Source organism: Lepidochelys kempii, chromosome 5, assembly GCF_965140265.1.
Source record: "Lepidochelys kempii isolate rLepKem1 chromosome 5, rLepKem1.hap2, whole genome shotgun sequence".
Taxonomy (NCBI): domain Eukaryota; kingdom Metazoa; phylum Chordata; order Testudines; family Cheloniidae; genus Lepidochelys; species Lepidochelys kempii.
Window position 1 is genome coordinate 130,519,640 of NC_133260.1, and position 22,415 is coordinate 130,542,054.

General features: G+C 42.1%; 1 protein-coding gene across 8 annotated transcripts in view; it reads left to right on the top strand.

Annotated features, from left to right (window-relative positions):
• The window catches only part of DNAH6 (dynein axonemal heavy chain 6), a 192,229-nt gene that overhangs the window by 131,937 nt on the left and 37,877 nt on the right, over positions 1 to 22,415 (top strand). For 6 of the 8 annotated variants that reach the window (XM_073345870.1, XM_073345872.1, XM_073345871.1 and 3 more), the window contains 9 exons: positions 3,049 to 3,116; positions 10,087 to 10,267; positions 12,213 to 12,392; positions 13,476 to 13,709; positions 14,227 to 14,362; positions 15,448 to 15,623; positions 16,424 to 16,614; positions 17,313 to 17,473; positions 19,260 to 19,348. In XM_073345870.1, the coding sequence (XP_073201971.1) occupies positions 3,049 to 3,116; positions 10,087 to 10,267; positions 12,213 to 12,392; positions 13,476 to 13,709; positions 14,227 to 14,362; positions 15,448 to 15,623; positions 16,424 to 16,614; positions 17,313 to 17,473; positions 19,260 to 19,348 (1,416 nt within the window). Of the gene's footprint in view, positions 1 to 3,048; positions 3,117 to 10,086; positions 10,268 to 12,212; positions 12,393 to 13,475; positions 13,710 to 14,226; positions 14,363 to 14,637; positions 14,861 to 15,447; positions 15,624 to 16,423; positions 16,615 to 17,312; positions 17,474 to 19,259; positions 19,349 to 22,415 lie in introns of those variants that run through there. The other 2 variants (XM_073345877.1, XM_073345878.1) reach the window with 2 other exon arrangements.

Here is a 22,415-nt window from a genome sequence, read left to right on the forward strand (position 1 = left end):
ACATTATTACAGACCTTCCCAAGTCTCAGCTGGTATCTTTTATAATTAAAGTTTTAAAACAGGTGAAAATAAATAAACCCATGTCCTTTCATTCCATGGGTGAATGTAGCACAGTAGAGTCCAACATGTCCATGCTACTGTATGTGAAAAGATTCATGGACTTATCGACTGTTCTGACAAAGAGAGGTTCGCTCCTGCTGCACAGTATCACCAGGACTGAGTCATGTCTCAGGGCTCAACCATTTTGTTGTGTCCCATATTGGAGGTTCAGAATACAGGGCCACTGAGACTGGTCCTGTGTGTTGTTGGAGTCCTGTATGTTGGGTCTTCCAGAAGATCCTGCCACCTGGAGGGGAGAGCTCTATCACATGGCTACTCAAATATTAACATGACAGCATGACTTCCAGTGAAGACCCTCATTCATTAATGGACAAGCTGTATGGCCTATTTGAAGGACCTTTGGAGGGTACCCCTAATGGGCTTACTTAGGAGATCCTGCTGTCTGAAAGGGGATTGTTTCATTAGTGGTTCCTCTGAAAATCCGCCACTAGTGAGATCCTCCACAGTCAGCTCCCTCGCAAAAACCCCACTGCAAAAAGGGTAGCACAGCTAGTAGGATTTCCTAGAAAATTTACAGATGTCTATCACTTTCTAGACAGCTCTGGGGTCTAGCCAGATGATGGATGGTGTAGGACTGGGTAACTGTGATGTAATTGCTTTGATTAAGGAGGTATTGCAGGCAACTGATACACACTTTATTTCAGAACCCTATTACTTTATTCTGAGGTTCATATGGTCCTATATTTTGTATTTATATGCCGTATCATCCAGTTTCCACACATAATATTGTCTGTTACTTTATTCTGAAAGCATTTTGAAAATCAAGCAGTCTGCTGAAGTGCCTAACGGTAGACACCCAGGTTTGAAAAGATGCACTGTCAGCTACATGGGCCGGGGTATAAGGTGACCTCCATTCGGATCCTGGTTCTGATGTTGACTTGGAGTGTGACAGTAGCCAAGTCGCCTAAGCCCTGTGTGTCTCAGTTCATTTTACAGTCACAGCAAATTAAAGATGCCCCAATAGGCCTCATGGTCTAAAGGACTAAGAACTGGGGTGGAAGCCAGGAATTTAGGAGTTCATGCTATTCCAAAGTGTAGGCAACTGGTCATAATCCTTCTTTGTTCTTATGTAGCACTTTATAGGCAGGTTTTATTTATGTTCACAGCCCCCCAGGAGAAAGACAACTAAATTCCTTTTCTTACTGCTCCAGCTTTTAAGTAATTGTTGCAGGCTGACTTTCAGAATTGCTGAGCACCACAACGCCAATTGAAGTCAATCGGAAATGTTGGTGCTCAGCACTTCTACAAATCCAGCCCTGCATGTTTAGACCAGCTTGTGTAATTAGGCACTTAACTCTTGTATGTATTTAAACAGCTGCACGCACATGCCTGCCGCATCCTTCTTTAAGATCACGGCTTAAAAGTGATCACTGTTTCTTACTGTGCATGCACCAGGCTACTTTTCAAATATTCAAGACTTTTGTACTTTGTAGCCATATTTTCTCAAACTTGCTGTCCCTTATACTAGTCATTGCAGACTGGTTTCATGTAAAATTCAAAGTTTATAGTTAGGGCCTGTCACGGGGTGCACAGTCGGCCCCTCTTCTGAAGGCCCAGTTGCCTTCCCAAATAAGTCCAGGGAGACTTCAGCTTTGTGCAACACCTGTGTCCTTTATTCTTTAAGCATTTTCCCACCACCAGTGTCCAACTATATACAGTCCTTACAGGTTTCTTGTCTACCGCAGGCTGGGTTAGTAAGCAGCTAGAGGGCTTCCACTTCCCTCTCTGACTGACCTCTCTCTCTGGCTGCCCACGGCTTCTGGTTCCTTCCCAACCTTTATAGCTCCTAGCCTATCCCGTTGGCAGGTGTTGCCAGTCGCCAGGCAGGCATAAGGCTTTTCATCCAGCCCCAATCAATCCTCCTTGATTGGGGCTGGCGTGGCAGGGGCTGATTAGGTGTGTTTGCAGCAGCACCCTGCCACAAGGCCCTACTAAATTCACGGTCCATTTTGATCAATTTCACAGTCATAGGATTTAAAAAATCATAAATTTAATGATTTCAGCTTTTTAAATCTGAAATTTCATGGTGTTGTAATTGTAGGGGTCCTAATCTAGAAAGGCGTCGTCGGGGATCACAAGGTTATTGTGCAGTGGGGCGGGCGGGGGTGTTGGTACTGCTAACCTTACTTCTGCACTGCTACTGGCAGTGGCACCTTCAGAGCTGGGTGGCCAGAGAGCAGTGGCTGCTGCTGGCCGGGAGCCCAGCTCGGAAGGCAGAGCCGCTGCCAGCAGCAGCGCAGAAGTCAGGATGTCATGGTATGGTATTGCCACCCTTACTTCTGCGCTGCTGCATGCAGAGCTGGGCCCTCAGTCAGCAGCTGCCACTCTCCAGCCACCCAGCTCTGAAGACAGTGCAGAAGTAAGGGTGGTAATATTACGACCCCCCCTAAAATAACCTTGTAACTCCCCTACAACTCCCTTTTGGGTCAGGAGCCCCAATTTGAGAAACGCTGGTCTCCCCTGTGAAATCTGTATAGTATAGGGTAAAAACGCACAAAAGACCACATTTCATGGGGAGAGACCAGATTTCACGGTCCGTGATGTATTTTTCATGGCTGTGAATTTGATAGGGCCCTATTTATAGTTTCAGCCTTTTGTGAATTATGCCACTGGAAATAATTATAAGAACAGTTATTGTGCAAAGTGAAAAACGTACTTTTATTTCATCCTCTCATCCCTCCAAAAGTTTGATCAAACCTCCCAAAAATCGCTTTTGGACATAAACCAACAATGTGAAATTTCAGCCCAAATGGAAATTTTTGAGTAAGTTGTGAACAGCTATAAATTAAAGTTTAGATTGGAAAAGCCTTCTCAGCCATAACTCTACCTTCACTGTGGGTGCCATTATTATTCTTAACTAAACCCCTGATTTTATTTTCTTAACCTACATAGAAATAATTTTTGTCATTTGTTATGTTTATTCTACAGGTGTGTATTAAAGTTACTATAATCAATTTCACTGTAACCAGATCTGGCCTGGAGGATCAGTTGCTAAGGTTTATAACTTTTATTTCCATTATTTATTTCACAGTAGTTGCTTTTAAATGTTTAAGGTGACAGCAGGATAAAATGAAAGAGGGAAAACAATAAAGAAAATGTTTTTCCACATAGTTATATAAAGTATCAAGTCACAATCACCAATAACTTAAGGACAACCTATTTCTTGCCTTAGTATGCATGTTTTCTAAAATGTCTTATGCTGGGATAGGTATATCTAATTTTTGAAGTATTGTAATAGGAATCAGCTATTTGTAACTCGGGATACATAATTACTTATATTTTTCTAATACTCTGTCTAATAGGCTAGATTTAAAAATCATGACCCACTACTTGACTTTAGGGGGAGCTGAATCAAGCCCATATAATGAGCATGGAACATGCTGATGTGACATATTTGATATTGTTTATATTAATACCAAATGAAAATATCCTAAATATACTCTTGGTTACAAGACAAGATCAGACCTACATTGATTTTCGAGTGAGAAATATACCCAGAACATGGGGTGGTTCTTTGAGTGGGTGAAGACATGTATTGTATTCATGCCCAGTGCACTGAAGCCAGAGAACTTTGCTTAGCAGTACCCACTGGAGCAGCGCTCATGCCCTCTGTCCCTTGTAGCCCCTTCCCAAGCTATATAAGGGCGATGCTGCCCTGACCCCCCTCAGTTCCTTCTCACCCCCTGTGGCTTGAGTCAGAGTGGTGTCTCACTTCATGTTCTTCATCACAGTGTTCCTCTAGTTTTTTTCTGTAAATACTTAGTTAAGTTTAGTAGTACCTTAGAATTTAGTTTAGCTTAGTGTAGTTAGTAGAGTTTTTTAACCCAGGGTGCTCCCTTCTCCAAGTTTTAAACATTGTCCCTCATGTGGCATTGCTATCCCTAGTAGTGACCCCCGCACACCCAGTGTGGGTTGTTCCTTGTGCAAAGGCACATTAAGGAAGGGCACTCCATCGGTAAGGCATTTAAGAGAACGCAGGTGGCAAGGGACTTGTGTTTGAAGCAGCACATAGTGAGGCCTGCTGCGGAGCCGCAGACTGCTGCATACCATCAGGCCCCCCCGAGAGCTCCTGAGCTGTTACAGATGGGGCTGCACCTATGGACTTGGATTCTTTGCCCAGGAGGAAGAGGGACCATTCTTTTCCTCTGGGGACCAGAAGAAGGAGAACCAAAAAAAACAGACCTGGTCCACTCCAGAGTTCGGAGAAATTTCTCCTCCCTATCTAGGAGTAGGAGTACTTGTGGCACCTTAGAGACTAACCAATTTATTTGAGCATGAGCTTTCGTGAGCTACAACTCACTTCATCGGATGCATGCCGTGGAAACTGCAGCAGGCTTTATTTATACACAGAGAATATGAAAAAATACCTCCTCCCACCCCACTGTCCTGCTGGTAATAGCTTATCTAAAGTGATCATCAGGTGGGCCATTTCCAGCACAAATCCTATCTAGGAATGCAGACCAGCAGCGTTAGTCTTCCGGTACGTGGGATAGAGCTGGGCTGTCAACCTTCTGTCCAGTACCAATGCCTGATTAATTAGACTCCACACTGTCAACTCTGGTTGTTAGGGGGCTTATTCCTTCACCCACTTACTTCCCTGGTCCTTCTCGCATGAACAGAGAGCAACAATACCCGAAGTCCAAAGGTGCAAACAATTCGATGTTTATTGGGGTGAACTTCCAGCAAGCATGATTCCAGTTTCCTTCCTTAGTATCCTCCTTCCCAGCTCTGACACCACAGAGCCTTACACCTGTGTCCCTGTTCCCATTCCTACCCTTAGCCAAACATGATTCCAACTTCCTTACTCCCATTCCCTGTTCCCATTTCCCCCTTTAGCAAAACATGATTCCAATTTTCTTACCCCCATTCCCTGCTCCCATTTCCCACACCCACATGCCCATGCCCACCCCCACCCACACCCAGTCACTTCCTCATTGACTACAGATTATATAGTAAAACTTGAGTTCTGCTTAGCTATACCTTAACCAATCATTTTCCTGAAATTTAACTAACCAATCCTAACATATTGTAACATGATTATGTAACCAATTATATCCCACCACCTCAATTAGTTTACACCCAGCAAAATTAATTATACAGCAGACAGGAACAATCACAGAACCAGACAGAGATTATACAGACAAACAATAGCAAAGTGGGAACTACAATGACAAGACAACACAGAAGTGAGGATTTCACATCCCAGCTATTGATAAGTGAGTTCTTGCCAGACAGGATGCTATCAAACTAAGTTTCCTTTTACATTTTCTAGGCACTTCCCTTTCTCTGGAGGTGATAGGAATACAATCCTGTCCTGATAGTGCCTAACAGCCCAATAGCACCTTATTTCAATGTGACTAGTTTGGAATGTGAGGATGTGACCGGTCGCTTCCCAGCTTATGGCTGCCTCTGCTGCTTAGCCAAAGGCCTTAGCCTAAGAACAGGGCCTCAGACTGTCACAGTAAGAGAAGGCCCTTACACCAGCAGACAGTGATTTTGATTCTTTCTTTTATACCTCTATCACTAGCCAAGTGATAAGAATACACCTAAATTCTTAGAGTACAGGCCTTTACAGACAGGCCTGAATATCTATATCCTAACACTTGGTACCATCCAGGGGAGGGGATTGTCCATTGAGTTCAGCACTGATGACAGTGGTGTCTGCACAGACAGTCTCCACAACACCAATGTATCAGGCAGCAGTGGAATTGCTGTGCCTGTCTGTTCCCGATTTGCCACTTAGTCTAGAAAATTCGACAGCTGTGGCTTCATCTTGGGTGTCCTCAGCACCTCCTGGATTGGTGGCCAACTTAGTGTTATTGCCAGCACAGTCATCTGCAGTGCCTCATACACAGAGCTCTGGGTTACAGGGGCCTGGACCCTGTTTGGTACCGAGGGCAGATGCTATCTTCAGTACCGACAACAATTCCGGCGCAGTCTACATAGGCTAAGTGTTTGGTACCAATGCCCGCTTTGGTACCGCATGTGTGTGTGATACATTTACCACTACTCAAAGTGCCTTTGACTGTACTATCATAATGCCAATTAGGCCAGTGTGTTGGACTGCAGATGATTCGGGATGAGACGGCTTGGAAGGAACTTCAAGATCAAGTGCAGAAATGCCTTCCTCTCCTTTGCCTTTGCAGTACCACTCAGAGATTTTCAAGACCTCCTGGGATCATCATTGGTACTGGGATTTGTTCCACTCCTACAGTAGGGACAAAGCTTCCAGGCCTATCTCCTACTGGTCACTAATGTTGTATCCCTGTCAACTGTAGCCTCTTAGGAATCTGTGGGTGATTCTTCATTCAGCGAGGTCCTGATCATGTGCTCAGTCCAGGGCTAGATCACTTGTTCCTCAGATGGTCTCTCCAGGTGAGCCACCTGTGCTACAGCCACAGACTAAGGGGGCTTCCTCTGACCTGGTGCAACCTGATCCATTGATACAGTCAAATGTGTTACCACAAGAGATTCCAGTGATTCCACTTCCCTTTTCTGCCTCTTTACCAGATGATGCTATGGTGCCCGAGTCCTCATCTCCGGAACTGGAGGATTTTAAATTTTATCAAGCGCTCCTGAGATGAATGGCATCATCAGTGGATATTCAGGCTCAATTTGTTCAGGAAAACTCTCATAAGTTAGTGGATATTCGTCAATCCTCAGCTCCTGAAAGAGTCACTCTCCCTATGAATGAAGTGATATTGGAGTTTGCCAAATCTCTGTGGAATACCTCAGCATCTATAACACCCATGGCTAAGCATACCGATGAGAGATATTGTGTCCCCATGCAAGGTTTCAAGTATTTTTTCTCTCATCCACCTCCTAATTCCCTGGTTGTGACAGAGGCAAATGAGAGGGTACAGGAGGGGAGATGTAAATTTACACCTAAATACAAAGTCTAAAAGGTTAGATTTGATGTGGAGAAAAGTGTTTTCAACCTCCTTATTGCCAGCCAGCAAGCGTGATTGTCTAAATATGACTTTGCAAATTGGGATGCCAAGTTACCAGAATTCTCCATGGAAGAGTTTAAGGCATTTATTGCAGAGAGCTGTTTGGTGGCCAAGACCTCTTCACAGTCAGCACTGGATGTAGCAGATATTCCATGCAGATATGTGACTTCAGCTGTGATGATGAGGATGGTCTCATGGCTACAGATCTCTGGCCTAGCTCCTAAAGCTCAACAGACCATAGAGGACTTACCATTTGATGGTCAGTTTTTGCTTTCTGAGAGAACTGATGAGACTTTACATTCTTTTAAGGACTTTTGAGCTACTTTATAGTCTTCTGGGGGTGTCTAGCTACACCACAAAGGGATGTCATTTTGTAGGTCAGCAATAACACTAGCAATGTTGCGCTGAGTGATACATTCACCAGTCATCCTACTCTGTTAGGCTGCAAGACTTCCCAAGAAAAGGACATCACTGAAGAGAAGATCTTCTGAATCTAGTTTTAGCCAACCAGCCTATCCTTCTTCACCTTCAGGGAGGCAGCCTATTTGATTTTAAGATTGAGAGCAGCATACAAGTTGTGGACCTCCCACATTTCTTCATCTGCTTCCTGACCTGCTGACTCAGCACCATGGTCAGGTTGTTCATCCAGTGCTGAAAAGTCTACACCTCACAGCATAGATTGTACATGGCTAGACATGTAGGTAGGGCAAGGCTTGGAAGCAGTTCAGAGGATCCTGCTTAATAGTAGAAAACCATCTACTTAATTGGTTTGGTCAAGATCTAAGGGAATTCAATCCATGTGAGCTTGTGTTCAGGATATTTTGGGCTAGCTCTTATATTTGATGTCCTTGGGTCTAGGTCTTAGAACCTAGGGTTCATTTGTTGGCAATCTCAACATTCCATCCTCTGATCCAAGGAAAGTCAATTTTCTGAAAGATATTTTCCATCTGTTTCCACTTATGAAGGAAATCGTCCCATTCTGGGACATTAATACTATACTGGCTGCCCTCATGGGTCCTCTGTTTGAGCCGACAGCAACCTGCTTGTTGTCTCTCCTCTTGTGGCTATAACATCCACAATAAGAGTCAGAGAATTACAAGCCTTACTGGCATAACCTCCATATACTCAATTCTTCAGAGACAAAAGTTTCCTTAAGATCGTAGCCAAAGATTTTGTCCATGGTGGTTTCAGTTTTACCTTAACCAAGTTATTTACTTGCCTATATCCTTTCCGAAGCCACACTCAAATGCAAATGAGCAGCATATCCAGATGTTAGATGTGAGGCTGTGCTTGGCATTCTATTTGGAAAGAACTAAACTATTTCATTCAACACCTTGACTTTTTGTCAGATGAAAGGTCAGCTGGTCTCCTCACAGAGGATGTCCAGGTGTGTAACTTACAGGCTCACTCAATGAGAGCCCAACAGACATCTATCTCATTTCTCAACGATGTTTCAGTATTGTACATTTACAGGGCTGCTACATAATCTTCCATACATATTTTTATCAAATATTGTGCTATTATAATGGCATCTAAGTCAGATGCAAACTTTGGGATGGCAGTTCTGCAGTCACTGTTTAAGTAGACACTGAGTCTCTTGTCTCACAAGTACTGCTTGTGAGTCACCTGAGTGGAATACACGTCTGTAACCACTTGAAGAAGAAAAGATGGTTTCTTACCTGCATTGTACTTGTTGTCTTTGAGATGTGGGTGAAGACATATATTGCACCATCTACCCTCCATCCCCACTGCATCAGAGTCTCCAGTCTGGGATTTGAGGAACTGAGCCCAGTTGGGGTGGTGCTGCTGTTAGATAGCCTGGGCAGGGGTTATTTGGGTCAGAAGGTGCGAGCACTGCACATACAGGTACTGCTAAGCAAAGTTCTCTGGCTTCAGTGCGCTGGGCACACACACACCTGAGTGGAATACATACCTGCACTCACATCTCAAAGAACAAGAGTAATAATACAGGTAAGTGACTGTCTTGTTTGGGTCGATGGGTCAGATGTATTTTGCTGTTCTGAATAACTGACTAACAATTATGTTTAAAATAACTATTACTATTTGATATTCTATCAGTTATATCTAGTTTCTTTACATATAGCTGTAAGTAAATGTATTTTTAAATTATAAAGAGTGATTTACATATAAATATACATATTTATCTTGTGGGTGTATTCTATAAAGTCCCATTTCATCACACATCTTAAGCCTGTGCTTAACTGTAACCATGTGAGTACAGTAATTCCTTTAAAGACTATGGAATTACTTGTGCACTTAGATTTAAGCACGTGTTTAAGTGCTTTGCTGGTTGTGGGCCTCAATTTCTGTTCTGTTCAGATCCTTAAACAGTGCTTATCACCTTGTACCAGTAATTACTTTACAGAGCTAGCCAAGATGACAACAGTTTACCTTGTTCTTAGAATAGGAAGTACCTGTGGTGACCCTGCAGTCACACTTAGCAAATACAGCAGTGACTTTTTAACATCTTCTGCAGTATTTTCCTATACAGTCAGTTAAAGAAGGTTATTGATCTTACACCTTAGCTAGGCAGTAACTTTGTGTTCCCCTGGGAACTTCATGGAGCTGCATGTTCCATGGCAGAGGGCCAAATCCCCTAAGTTACACTGCTGGACTTTGGGTGGGAGGGAAGCTTCTGCTCCCTCCCTGATCCTCAGCATGGCCCTGATGTAATTTAGAGTAGCGTAAGAACTGCTGGAAATTACGTTGGCTCCTTTGACTTGGACTGCCAGAGGACATTACACTCTGGTTTCACTCCTACACTGCTTAGTAACATCCGCTATGCCACATGGGGATTGCCCCTATTTTGTGGGAATCCATAATTGCTCTGCATTCCCATTATGCCACTGGAGAAGCACAGAAGGGATGGAGTGAGGGGCCAGGAGTGTTTTGGAAAATTTGTTGGAATGAACTGGATTACTAAACAAAAAGGCAGTGAGGGCAAGAGAGAACAGGTGATAAAGCTATTAACCAGAAATTCAAACGTCTTTTCTAGTGATGTTGTGCGATTGGAGAAACCTGAGCTTGAGGAACAAAGAACCCAGCTCATTGTGAGAATCAATGCTGATAAAAATCAGTTGAAAGCTATTGAAGACAAAATTCTAAAAATGTTGTTTACTTCTGAGGGAAACATCCTAGACAAAGAAGAACTCATCAACACACTCCAGGAATCAAAGGCAGGAGACTCACTTTTACAATACCTTGTTTTAATTAAAAATAAGTGATCAATCTAGGGCTGTATGAAATGTTACACAGGGAAAGAATTCTCAGATTTATGTTTCTCCTTTATACATTGACTTTTACAGATCCACAGTCCTAAAATAATAGGCTAAGCTTTCAAAACCCAGACGCATGTAATGCAGTTAGTCTGACTTGGGGGTCATGTGTCCCAATATAAAACCATTTTAAAAATCTAAATGAATTATATCCAGTAGTTTCCTATCTGTTGTTTTCGTTAGTATTTTAATATTGTAGATTAGAATTTTAATGTTGTAGATTAGCTAGGCAATATTTAACTCTACAAAATTCATGCTTGTTTGTTACTATCATAAAAATATTTTGCTAATGTGGTTGCCATTAAAAAGTCAGCATTTGGTAATAGTTACCACACTGTGTATGAGATACCACAATCTCCCCTTACACTTACAATAAGGAATAGCTGTTAACTGTGTGGAATCTGTTTGCAAATACTAACTTGATTGGTTGTCACTCTAAGTATATTTGGCTCGAGATTTTTGCTTTATGAAAAGATAGTTTTCTTATTTAAAGAATTCATGTGAGATAATTATGCAGTGGTTTCACTTTGCTTATCAAGGCTAGGTTCAGCTACAGTTGTTCATATTGAATTGTATCTTACTCCACAAGTAATCCCATTGAAGTAAATGGGACTCTGCCTAATTGCTCCCAAATGCGAATAAGGACTATACAGTCTTACCAAATGGGACTGTTTGCAAAGTAAGATTCTACTCAGTGTGAAAGCCGAAGTAAAGATCTAGCTGTGAATTGTAGAATTCCTGAGATTGGCCTAGTTCTTAATGGGCAAAAATCTGCATTACAAAAACCACAGTCCCAGTTGGTCAAAGCTGGCCCTCTAATTGATGGTCTCAGACATGTATTGAACAAGCCATGAAGAGTGAACTACCATGTCACTCCGAAAAGTGGTCCTTTCAGGTCAGGCCTGAGACCCACCAGATGGGTAGTGTGGGGAAGCTCGCATTACTGTTACCCTTGTAGTATCAGTACAGTGCATAATTTGGTTTAGGGAAAATGTAACCTATCATTCTAAACTCTTTCTGGCTGATTTTGGCCCATAACATTCACATTCTCAAAAGAGTAATAAATTAAACTAATACCATGGCAAGCTGGAAAATCAGACCCACCCATTATACATTTATTTGCAGGTAGAGTTTTGGAGTAGTCATCTACATGTAGGGGCAGAGCTTCAGATGGAGTAAATTGGCATCGCTTCATTGAGGCTTAGGAGCCAGCCCATAATTGCCAGCAGAGTTTAGGCTACCATTCTAGCATGATGTTAAGCTAGCCTCTTTTTCCCATTCTCTCCAGCACCTCTCAGTACTGAGGCTGATAAGTTGCTTGATTTGTGTATGGTTATATTCTTCAATTAATTATTTGGTAAACATTCTAAATATATTTTTCTCTTTCTTTTTTTTTTCTTGTTATAATTTTTCATGATCTTCTGGGATATTGCCTCTGATAAAAACCTACTAGTTATTCTTTAGGGTAAACTAATGCTGTTGACTAATGACATTGTCAATATAAGTTACAAAATGCAACATAATACATTGATTTACATAAATGCTTAGCATTTCATTTTAAATTATCAAGGGAACTAATATTCTTTTCTTAAAATATCCAATAGCTAAGACATAACCAAACCTGAATCTTGAGTTTCTGGCTTGTGACAGCCAAAAGTTCTCTGTAGCTCTTGGAATAGAATAAATTCCTCCCTCAGTATGAGATGGCGCTTACATGTCTTTGGCAAGTGATGCATAAAATTACACCAGTGCCATCAACATCAAATGAAGAGCTTGCTCCTCGTGCTCCGAGCTCTGTCTATCATGAAATATTTTCTAAAATGCTACTAAAACTTGTTTCTTTTAGGTTACATCTGGTGCCATTAAAACAAGGCTAAAAGAAGCAGAATCTACTGAAGAGAAGATAAATGCTGCTCGTGAAAAGTACCGCCCTGTTGCTACTCGAGGGTCTGTCATGTACTTTGTAATTGCAAGTCTGTCAGAGATTGATCCCATGTATCAGTTTTCCTTAAAATATTTTAAGCAGGTTAGTTTCATTTTTCTTTGAAGTAAATAGCATTTAGTATAATGAAGATATGAATAGAAATAGTTTTATAAATATAAAAATAAATAAAAAACAGGCAACAAAATTTAAGCCTTTAAGAAGTGTTTTTTCATTACATCAAAAAAGAATTCATTCTGTTTCTAATTTTATGATACATTTGGAAAATTAGTAATGTTATAAAACTTCCAGGTATGATTCCAAGTACTGTTTCCAAATTTAGACATACATTTAGGTGTCTAGAGATAAGTTGTCTGATTTTCAAAACTGCAGAATACCCAGAGACTCTACTAAAGTCAAGTTTCAGAGTAGCAGCCGTGTTAGTGTGTATTCGCAAAAAGAAAAGGAGTACTTGTGGCACCTTAGAGACTAACTAATTTATTTGAGCATAAGCTGTAGCTCACAAAAGCTTATGCTCAAATAAATTTGTTAGTCTCTAAGGTGCCACAAGTACTCCTTTTCTTTTTACTAAAGTCAAGAAATTTAACGTGATGGTCAGCACCTCTTAAAATCACTGTTGTTTAGGTGCCTGAATTTAAATAACTAAGTTTTATAATATTTAATGTCAGCGATTTTTCCAGCATCTCAAAAGAAGTCTGCACCCTGAAGAGTACTTGACTCTTCAAAGTTAGCTTATTTTTGTAGTTCAGTGGTTCTGAAATTTTGGTCCATGGAACAGTGGTGCTTGTTAGAGCATTCCCTGTAGTCCACAGAGCTTTCTATGTAACAATGGTGAGTAATCTCTATCAAACAAAATGAGAGGATGTAAGACACACCCATCATATTAAAGCGAGTTTATTTTATCATCGTATCTTCTTACTGTTCTCTTAATATTACTTCTTCAAAATTCCATGCACTATAGCGATTGCAGAAAAAAATGGAAATCATTACTGAGAGGTTGGGAGGAGACATGCTCTGTGTATGAGAGGATCTCTCACTTAAGAAGTGTTGTACAATATGACATAGTTTGAGAATCATTGTTCTAGTCCAGTGAATTAATCTAGAAGTATGCTATTATTAACAATTAGAAATAAACTCATCAAAACTATGTTTGTTTTTTTCTTGCAGTTATTTAATACAACTATTGAGACTTCTGAAAAGAATAATAATCTGCAGCAGCGCCTGGCAATACTGCTTAGTCAGACTCTCTATGCAACTTATACCAATGTTTCCCGCGGCCTTTTTGAACAACACAAACTCATCTACAGCTTTATGCTGTGTATTGAGATCATGCGGCAGAGAGAAGAACTTACAGATACAGAATGGAATTTTTTCCTCCGTGGTTCTGCTGGCTTAGATAAGGTGCGTTTGGAGTAGATTGATGACAAACAAAATAGTAAATGATTATATCTATTTTTGGTTTTGCAAAGCAATTTGTAGATAGTGAAAGGAGGTTGGTGTCTAAATTTGTCTTTACAATAGAGACTTTGGTGACTTCTAATTATGATTTTCCATCATGTGATATGATACATTTTGAGGCCTGAAACATTTGAACAGTTATTTTAGATATTTGTTACTTATTTGTTCCAATCAAATAAAGCATCATTATTCAGGACAGCATTTAAACACATACTTAATTTTAAGCGTAATGGGACTTAAACACATACTTAAAGTTGAGCATGTGCTTAAGTGACATTCTGAATAAGAATGAATTTAAGATCATGCTTAAATGCTTTTCTGAATTGGGGCCACTATTAATAAACTTGTTTCTTGTGCAGCTTTCACATTTTGACTACTAAAAATAGTCGTATATTTGTTGAGCTTTTATTTACCTTCTTCTTCTTTCATATTTTCACTGATTCTTTCATCTTTCCAACAGCAACGCCCTGCTAAGCCTGATGTTCCATGGCTCGAAGACACCACGTGGTTTATGTGTTGTGACTTAGAGGAAACACTCCCGAGTTTTCAAGGAATTCAGAATGAAATACTGTCCACACACATTTTCATTAAATTGGGTAATATGATAAATAAGAAAGTGGATTGGAAAAGCCATTTTCCTTCTACCAAACCTCTGCTTCAAGGGGGGTTTTCTGCACTGATTCTACTTCTATTTTATCAAACCTATTTTTGAACAGCTTCAGAAACAGTAACTCAGCCAATGCAGCAGGCAGGTTATTCAAAGCCTTAAGACATTCGTTATGTGTATGATGGACTTTTCCATTTTCCCTTTGACATAATGATGCCTTTTCCTTTTACTCTCATTTATACTCTCTTCTGGGGGACTTGGCAGAGATCTTTCAACAGTCTGGAGCTCCACACATTGGAAGAGTGGGGGCAGCAGCAGAGGAGGCCCCCTATCTCTGCCAAGGCCTCAAAGTGGCAGCAGGGGCTCCCTTCTCTGCCCCACGAACGGCAGCAGGGCTCCCCCTGACTACTTGGGAAAAGCAGGGCACCAGTGTGATCTTTTCTCTCAGAACCAACAGTGCCCCCCTCTTTCTCCCAGTGATGCAGAGGTAATAGCCAGGAGGCCCCCAAGTACTCTATCCCAATAGCTGAAATGTATCTGCTTTATTGTAAGAGTGGGCTGGGCGTGCTGCACATGTCTCCTGCCGCACACACAATCTTCTGCAGCAGTGATGTTGACAGGGGCCCCCAAATCAGTGATACTGCAGGCAACGCCTGATTAAGATGAATGGGCAGCTTACCCCGCTCAGAGCTATTTTTTTAGGCTCTCTGCAAGCTCTGGCAGACAGATCAGTTACACTTGGGTCACCTTTTCAAGCTTTTCTTTGAAACCATGAGAGATAGAAAGCCATTTAAAAAAATTGAAGCTCAGATTCTGACATAATTATGTGACAGCAGGAGCCTATCGTGCCTATGCCTTAATCCAACATTGTCTGTCCCCAAGATAGAATCTTACAGCTGGTCACACAGTCACCATGATTGCATGCAAAGAGCCAGTTAGACCTCTAACTCATGTACAGAAGAGAGCCTTTGCCTTTTTGAAAATGTGATCTTAAATATCACCTTACCATTGTGAATTATTTCAGCTTTGCAAATTCTAACTTTAAGACACTGCTAATGCCAATGTCATTTGTAGGGTGCCTTGAAATTCATGTCAACCCAGAAACTTCGGAAACATATGATTCTGAACCCTCCCCTTCTGCAGAGCAAACTGAAGAATTAAAAAAGGAAGGCACCGTGAAAGCTTCCTGGGACACAAGACTAAGCATGTTTCAGAAATTAATTATTGTGAAAAGTTTTATGGAAGAAAAGGTAAAATCCAAATATACAGAAATTTGCATCCACACCAAAGCTACAAGAATTTGCAAAATTGTTTACTTTGGGCCATATTGTGTCATTTGGATGTTGGCTTGAAGAGGGGATGATGCAAAGATGGACCTTCCCAATGGAAGATTGGATCTGTATGGAGAAGAGGGCTAGACCCCTTCTCTATCTTCTTTGGGACTATGTGAATCTGCTGCAGGAGTGGTCCCTGTACTCTTCCAAGCAGAAGGACTGAGATTTATGACTGGCCCATGGGTGGCAGGATGGAGAGAGCGTCCTTGTACCAGTCACAATCTCTCCCTTTTTAATTAGTTTATATTTACTATGGGTCTGCTGCAAAGTCTGTGAAGTTTAGAGTGCAATGGGAAGTTTGACTTCATAGAGGCTACTCACATGCTTCTGTGGACCATGGTCAGTTCTAGTTTGCCAATTCTTATTATATTATCCAAACTTTTTGGATGTTGAATCAAACTTTTTGAAATGCCCCTAGTACTAACTGTGGCATGTTTGAGTTAACACAATACAGTGAATGTTTTCTGTTTATGGGTTTCGGGAGGTGGTCGGTTGAAGGGATCGTAGTGATTTTGAACTTGGAAGACTGATTGATTTTCACCACTGATTAATTAGTCTTTATTATTTGTATTTGCCCCAGTGAGGACTGGGTCTTATGGTGCTCTACAAAGACATACAAAGATACAGTCCTGGCCTGAAAGGGTATACAGTCAAATGTAAATACTGTTCTCTGTGCCTCTTTTTGTTTGTAAATTGGTATGTTTTCATATCCTCAGGTGGTCTCTGCACTTACTGAGTTTGTAATAGAGAACCTTGGAAAACAATTCATAGAGAATCCCCCAGTTGACTTGGGGACTCTTTATCAAGACATGTCCTCTTCAACTCCTCTGGTGTTTATCCTAAGCACAGGCTCTGACCCCATGGGAGCTTTCCAGAGGTTCGCAAAAGAACGAGGATATTCAGAACGGTACAAATTACATAGTTTTATTAGACATGGTATTCAGCTGGGATATTCAAAGGACCCTAAGGAGTTTATGGAAACTGGGTATCAGGTATCAAAGAACCCTAAGAATTTTAAGGGAACTGGGTACCTAATTCATCTAATCTTCTTTGAAAATCCCACTCTCTCATGCTTGTACATTTATTCCATTGAGTTATACTGTAACATGTACTGTCTGTGGGTGAAATGCTGGCCTCACTGACTTCTACCATTGACTTTAGTGGCGTCAGGATTTCACCCTCTCTGTACATTAATGTATGTTAAAATAATTTTTTTAGTTCTCCTCCAAACTATATACTATAGCTATGCTTCAGAGATCTTCATATTTGTATATATTTATATTTCTATATTTGTAGCCAAAGCTGTCAAATCAGACTCCTAAAACCATATTAGGCACCTAAATAACACTGGTACAATTTTCAGAGATTATGAGCTCTTTCAGCTCCCATAGACTTGGATTTGTAGGTGGATTTGTAGGTGCCCAGCGTCTCTGAAAATTTAGGGTCTAAATATGGATTGAGGTGTCTAAATTTCAGCACCCAAGTTAGGAAATGTTGGCTACTATCTTTAAAAGCTACAAATCCTAAATACCTACCATTTCAAAAGTCACTGTATGTCCAGATATTTGCATCATGAACATTGACAAAATTTTCTCTCTGTTTCAGATTACGGTCAATTTCACTAGGGCAAGGGCAAGGACCTATTGCAGAAAAGCTGATAAAGGATGCAATGAAAACAGGAAATTGGGTTTTTCTGCAGAACTGTCACCTAGCAGTTTCATGGATGTTAGCTATGGAAGAGCTTATAAAAAGCTTTACCGAGCCAAGTATGTAGTTTTCCTTCTGTGATACAATATAGGTCCCTAAAGGTAGTGCCAAATCAGAAGTGTGCTTTTCCACTTTTTGCTTGTCTTGCTGATGAGATGGGAAAGGGCCAAAGAAATGGTCATCTGTAGGATTAAGAAGTTGCTCATTCTATTAGAGAGTATTACCTTTATTCTACATGCTATAGTGCTCATTTATGTATTATTTTCATTTGCTTGTTTGTAGGCTTTCACCATTGTATCTGTTCACCTCACGTATATTAAAGAATGTATTTGCATTAATGAATTTATCCTCACAATGCCAACACCCTATGAGACAGGGAAATATTATCCCTATCCACAGATTGGGAACTGAAGCACAGAGCGATATACATATGATTCATCACAGTCCTCACTGATCTACTCCACCCAACACACCAAACTACTTCGCCAAATGTCCACTACTAATGGTGTTTGGAAGCAGGTAGTTTGGTAAAAGGGGATGTGCAGACAGGAAGGCTGTGGAGGGGCAGAGTTCAAGTTGTAGTCTGTTGTAGTGACCAGGTGTGTGTTTGTAGGTGACTACCTGTGTGTTAGATGGGTTACACTGTAATTTCCTTGCTTTTAGTGGTTTTGTTCCATGTATGTAATATCGGTCACAACTTTAACTGCTTCACAGTGACATTTTTTGTACATTATAAAAATTAAAGTCCGGGTTGCTTCAGCCAACTCCCTTGGGAAAACTCCAGCCACTAACCAGAGGCCCTTCTTTCTTGCTAGGCCTTTTCCAAGTACATTCACAGACTCACAGAGAGCTGAACTCTTCTCTTTGAGAGCTTCCTTCTCCCCAGCCACCTCAAGTCCTCTGAAAACCAATCCTTCTATAGCAGCAGCTGCAATTGAACCCAGCTGGTCTGCTTTTTGCCTCTCTTTGGGTCCCTGTTAATCCTTTCTCTACCACCATAATCCACAGTTTGTTTGTTCTCCTTCACTGTCCCTGTAAGTTAGTGCTTAGCCAAACTGTGCATATTGGGGTTGATTTTGAAGCCATAAAGACTATTTAGAAATTCAACTCCCATTGAAGGTCAATGGAAGTTGGCCACCTGATTTCTTTAGACTCCTTTGAAAATTCCAGCCATTTAGTTCTTTTACTATTTCTTTGTATGTCAGCACTTCCATTCCCTTAATTATTGTGTTGCTTTTCTCTGTACTCCATTCAATTTTTCTGTAGCTTTCTATTACTTAGGTGCCTAGAATGGAACACAGTATTCCAGGTTTGGTACCACTATAGTCATGTACCGAGGGAGTGTTATTTATGACATGATACTTCTGCAAATACAGCTCAAAATTATATTAGCATTTCTTGCTGCCATATCCCATTGCAATCTCATATCCAGCTGTCTGCTATCATCCCTCAATCTCTTTCAGCATTATTGCTTTTCAGGTTTTTCTTTCCGAAGTAATATCTGTATTTCTTATTATTTTTCTCCATATGCAATTTCTTGAGTCTTGCTTTATCTCCTGGCTCCCCTGTAGTCCCTACTCTCCAAGCTCTCCATGTTTCTTGTTACTATCTGTTTATGTCCACTGGGGTTTGAAACACTTCCCAAATTATCCCCTGTAATTTAAATATAATGCTGTTTACTCCCTCTTCCAGATCATAAATGAACATTAGATAGTATATGTAGTTCCAATACTCCAATCGTTGGAAAGATAGATCTTATAGCAAATTGTTTAATATTTGTGTATGAATTTTAACTAAACTCTTTCATAGGAGTGTAGTGAATGTACTCATTATTTTGGTTTTCAGATGTTTCTATTCAGGAGAGCTTTCGACTCTATTTAAGTTCCATGCCCAGTGAAACCTTTCCTGTCACTGTCCTTCAGAACTCTGTCAAGGTAATATATCTGGAAATAACCCTAAGCAAAATGAACAATTCAAGGACGAAATAAATTATTTACGGCGTATCTCAAATCAAATGTCTAATCTGTATTTTCTAATGAATCAAAATCCAAAAAGCATATTCTACAAGTTGGAATGTTTGTATCTTTTGCTTTTATATTTAGGACGGCCAGACACATCATTTTCTTTAAAAACACTAAATGGGATCAGCTGACAATCAGCAATCCCGCCAGTACAAACTCAAGGTATCCAAAGTTCTGACGAGCCAAAAGGAATCCAAAATCCATAGTCTTTTCTCCATTGTGGTACCGTAAATATAACATATTCAGTAACCACCATCACCAAAACCATGCCATCAGAGGGAGCGTGATATTTCAAGAGAATGCAGAATGAATCAGGAAAGGACTCACCTCTGCCCTGCAGAGCTCTTTATAGACCATGTTGATCCTGCATGCACCAATCCTGTTGCCAAGTGGCTGCAATTTTATCAGCTCTTTTAACTAAGTCCTGTGTCCTCACCCCAATTTTGTGGCTCAAGTGGTCTCCCAATCTGTCCATTAACCCACCTGTATATTACTCAGCTTCGTTTACATCCAGGGAAGTCATGCTCCATGCCTTAGACATCCAGAGGGCCTGAAGTTATTATCTATATAAGACCATATCTATCTCCAAGTCCTTCAAACTTTTTGTGGCATATGGGGATTAGGCCTGGGTTCAGTCCATTGCAGTTTACAGGCTGTCCAAATGGATCAGAGTATGTATACATGATTTTGTGACCTGACAGGTGTTCAGACACCTGGGAATATCAGAGCACACTCAACTAGGTCCAGAACAGCTTCTAAAGCATCTTTTTGCACAGTCTTCACCGTCAAAATATACAAGGCTTCTCCTTGGAGTTCTAAATGTACTTTTCACAGCATTACTCCCTCAACTTGATCTCTAGAACAAATTTGGTGATCTCTTTTATCTCCTCTGACCACCTGCTGGACAATTACTGCTGCTGGCTAATGTACCAAGAGAGGGGAGCTCTCTATTCTTCTTCAAGTGCTTCCTCATGTCCATTCCATGTTAGGCGTGTGTGCTCACCACATGCACTGGTGCTGGAAGCTTTTCCCTTAGTGGTATCTGTAGGGGACCGGCTCTGGCACCCTCTGGAGTGGCGCACATATGCTATGGTATAAGGTGCGCCGCTGCTTCCTCCCCCAAAGTTCCTTCTCATTGCCAGTGATGGTGCTGGAACATTCCTTTGCTTCGGCAAACTTTTCTTTCTCTAGAACTGTTCGTTGCAAACTTTCTTTTGTAAATAGTTCCCTTAGTGTGTTTAATTTAGTTTATAATTGTCTCAGATGGGACTTAGGCTCGGGATGGGGCATGCCCCGGGCTTTAAGAACTGCAACTGCTGTAGGAAGCCTAAGCCAGTCAGTGACCCCCCCGACCAGTTGTTTAAGGTGTTTGGGGAATCTCACTTCAGCGACAGGTGTCGGATCTGCAGGGGGTTTAAGCCTCGCGCTAAGAAAGAGCGGGACATCCAACTTAAAGTGTTCCTTACGGAGTCGGCGCTGGAGCAGGTAAGATCGGACTCCATAGCTTTGGTGCAGAGCGACCTGCTGGTGCTGTCGTCAGACAGGTGAAATTCCACTTCCACATCTTGTCCCTCCTGATGCCGCCCACACCGGTGACGGCAGCTCCCAAATCAAGGGGTCAGCCTGCCTTTGGACCATTCCTTCGGTATCTGTCAGTGCAGCTCTGCTCACCACCTCAGGGAGCGTCCCGCCAGTGCTCATCCACACAGATCCACCACACCGTGGACATAGGGCTGCCTACCAGTCAGAGCCCTCGGCGCCAGTCTCTGGATTCTGGTCCTTGCTTTGCGGGCTCGAAGCGTCGGTCACCGGTAGTATGGCGTAGACCTACTGAGACACACTCAACCCCACGACCCCAGTACTGGGAGGGTCATAGCCACTCCCCTTCTGTTAGAAGCCACTCCAGCTAAAGCCTCCATCAGGACTCTCAGTACCGGTCACTGGCCGACCGACATAGGTTGCCGTACCAGCATCGATGCTCAACATCGCAGCATCAGTCACGCTCTTGCTCCCGCTCCATGGATCGGCACCTGTCAGGAAGCGTTCGGCAAAGATCACTGGGGTACCATTTCAGATACGCCAGACATCGGTCACCGGGATCTCAGTGCAGTGAGTCGTCGCCCGCGTACAGATCCCACTCGGAGCATGGCAGTGGACACTGCTGGGACCGAGACACCTGGTCACCCTCAGTACAGTCCCAGTATCCAGAGCAGGGCCCTTCATCCTAGGGCTTGGAGTCGGATCAAGAGCACCTGCAGGTGGGTCAAGGTCCTCCATTGATGGCACTGGTCCTTCGCGCAGCACCGACAGGACTATCATGGCCTCAAGGTCAATGGCCCATGCCAAGGCACCCTTGGAATCCGTGAGTATCAGTCAGTGTTGGGAGTCTCTGAAAAGCCCTCTGCCATGGTCTTCTGCCTGTGTGAAATGGAGGCCACGCTGCTTGGGACCCCCCATGTACAACAGATGGGGGAAGAAGGTCCTGCTGAGTAGGTCACGGAGGTGGTGGCACCTGCTGCAGCCACATCGTCTTCCTCATACCCTGATGAGGCCAACATGGGGCCCCCACCTGCGGTCTCCCGGGACAATGCCAAAGCTCATCAGGAGCTTTTGAGGAGAGTAGCCTCGAACTTGGGGCTAGAAACTGAGGAGCTGGAGGAGCTCTCTGACACCCTCTTCCACGTCCTCAGCTCAGCAGCTCCCTTTAGAGTCACACTGCCAGTTTATGAGGGGCTGGCCAAAATTACCAAAGCCCTCTGGCAGACCCCCTCATTGGTACCCCCAATTTCCAAGCGGGTGGAGCACAAGTATTATGTGCCTGCAAGAGGATATGAGTACTTTGTATACCCACTCTGTCCCGAACTCGTTAGTAATGCCTGCAGTCAATGAGCAGAAAAGTCAGAGACAACCAGGGCTACTCCCAAAAATAAAGAGGTGAAGAAGCTGGACTCTTTTGGGAGTAAGGTTTATTTGTCATCAA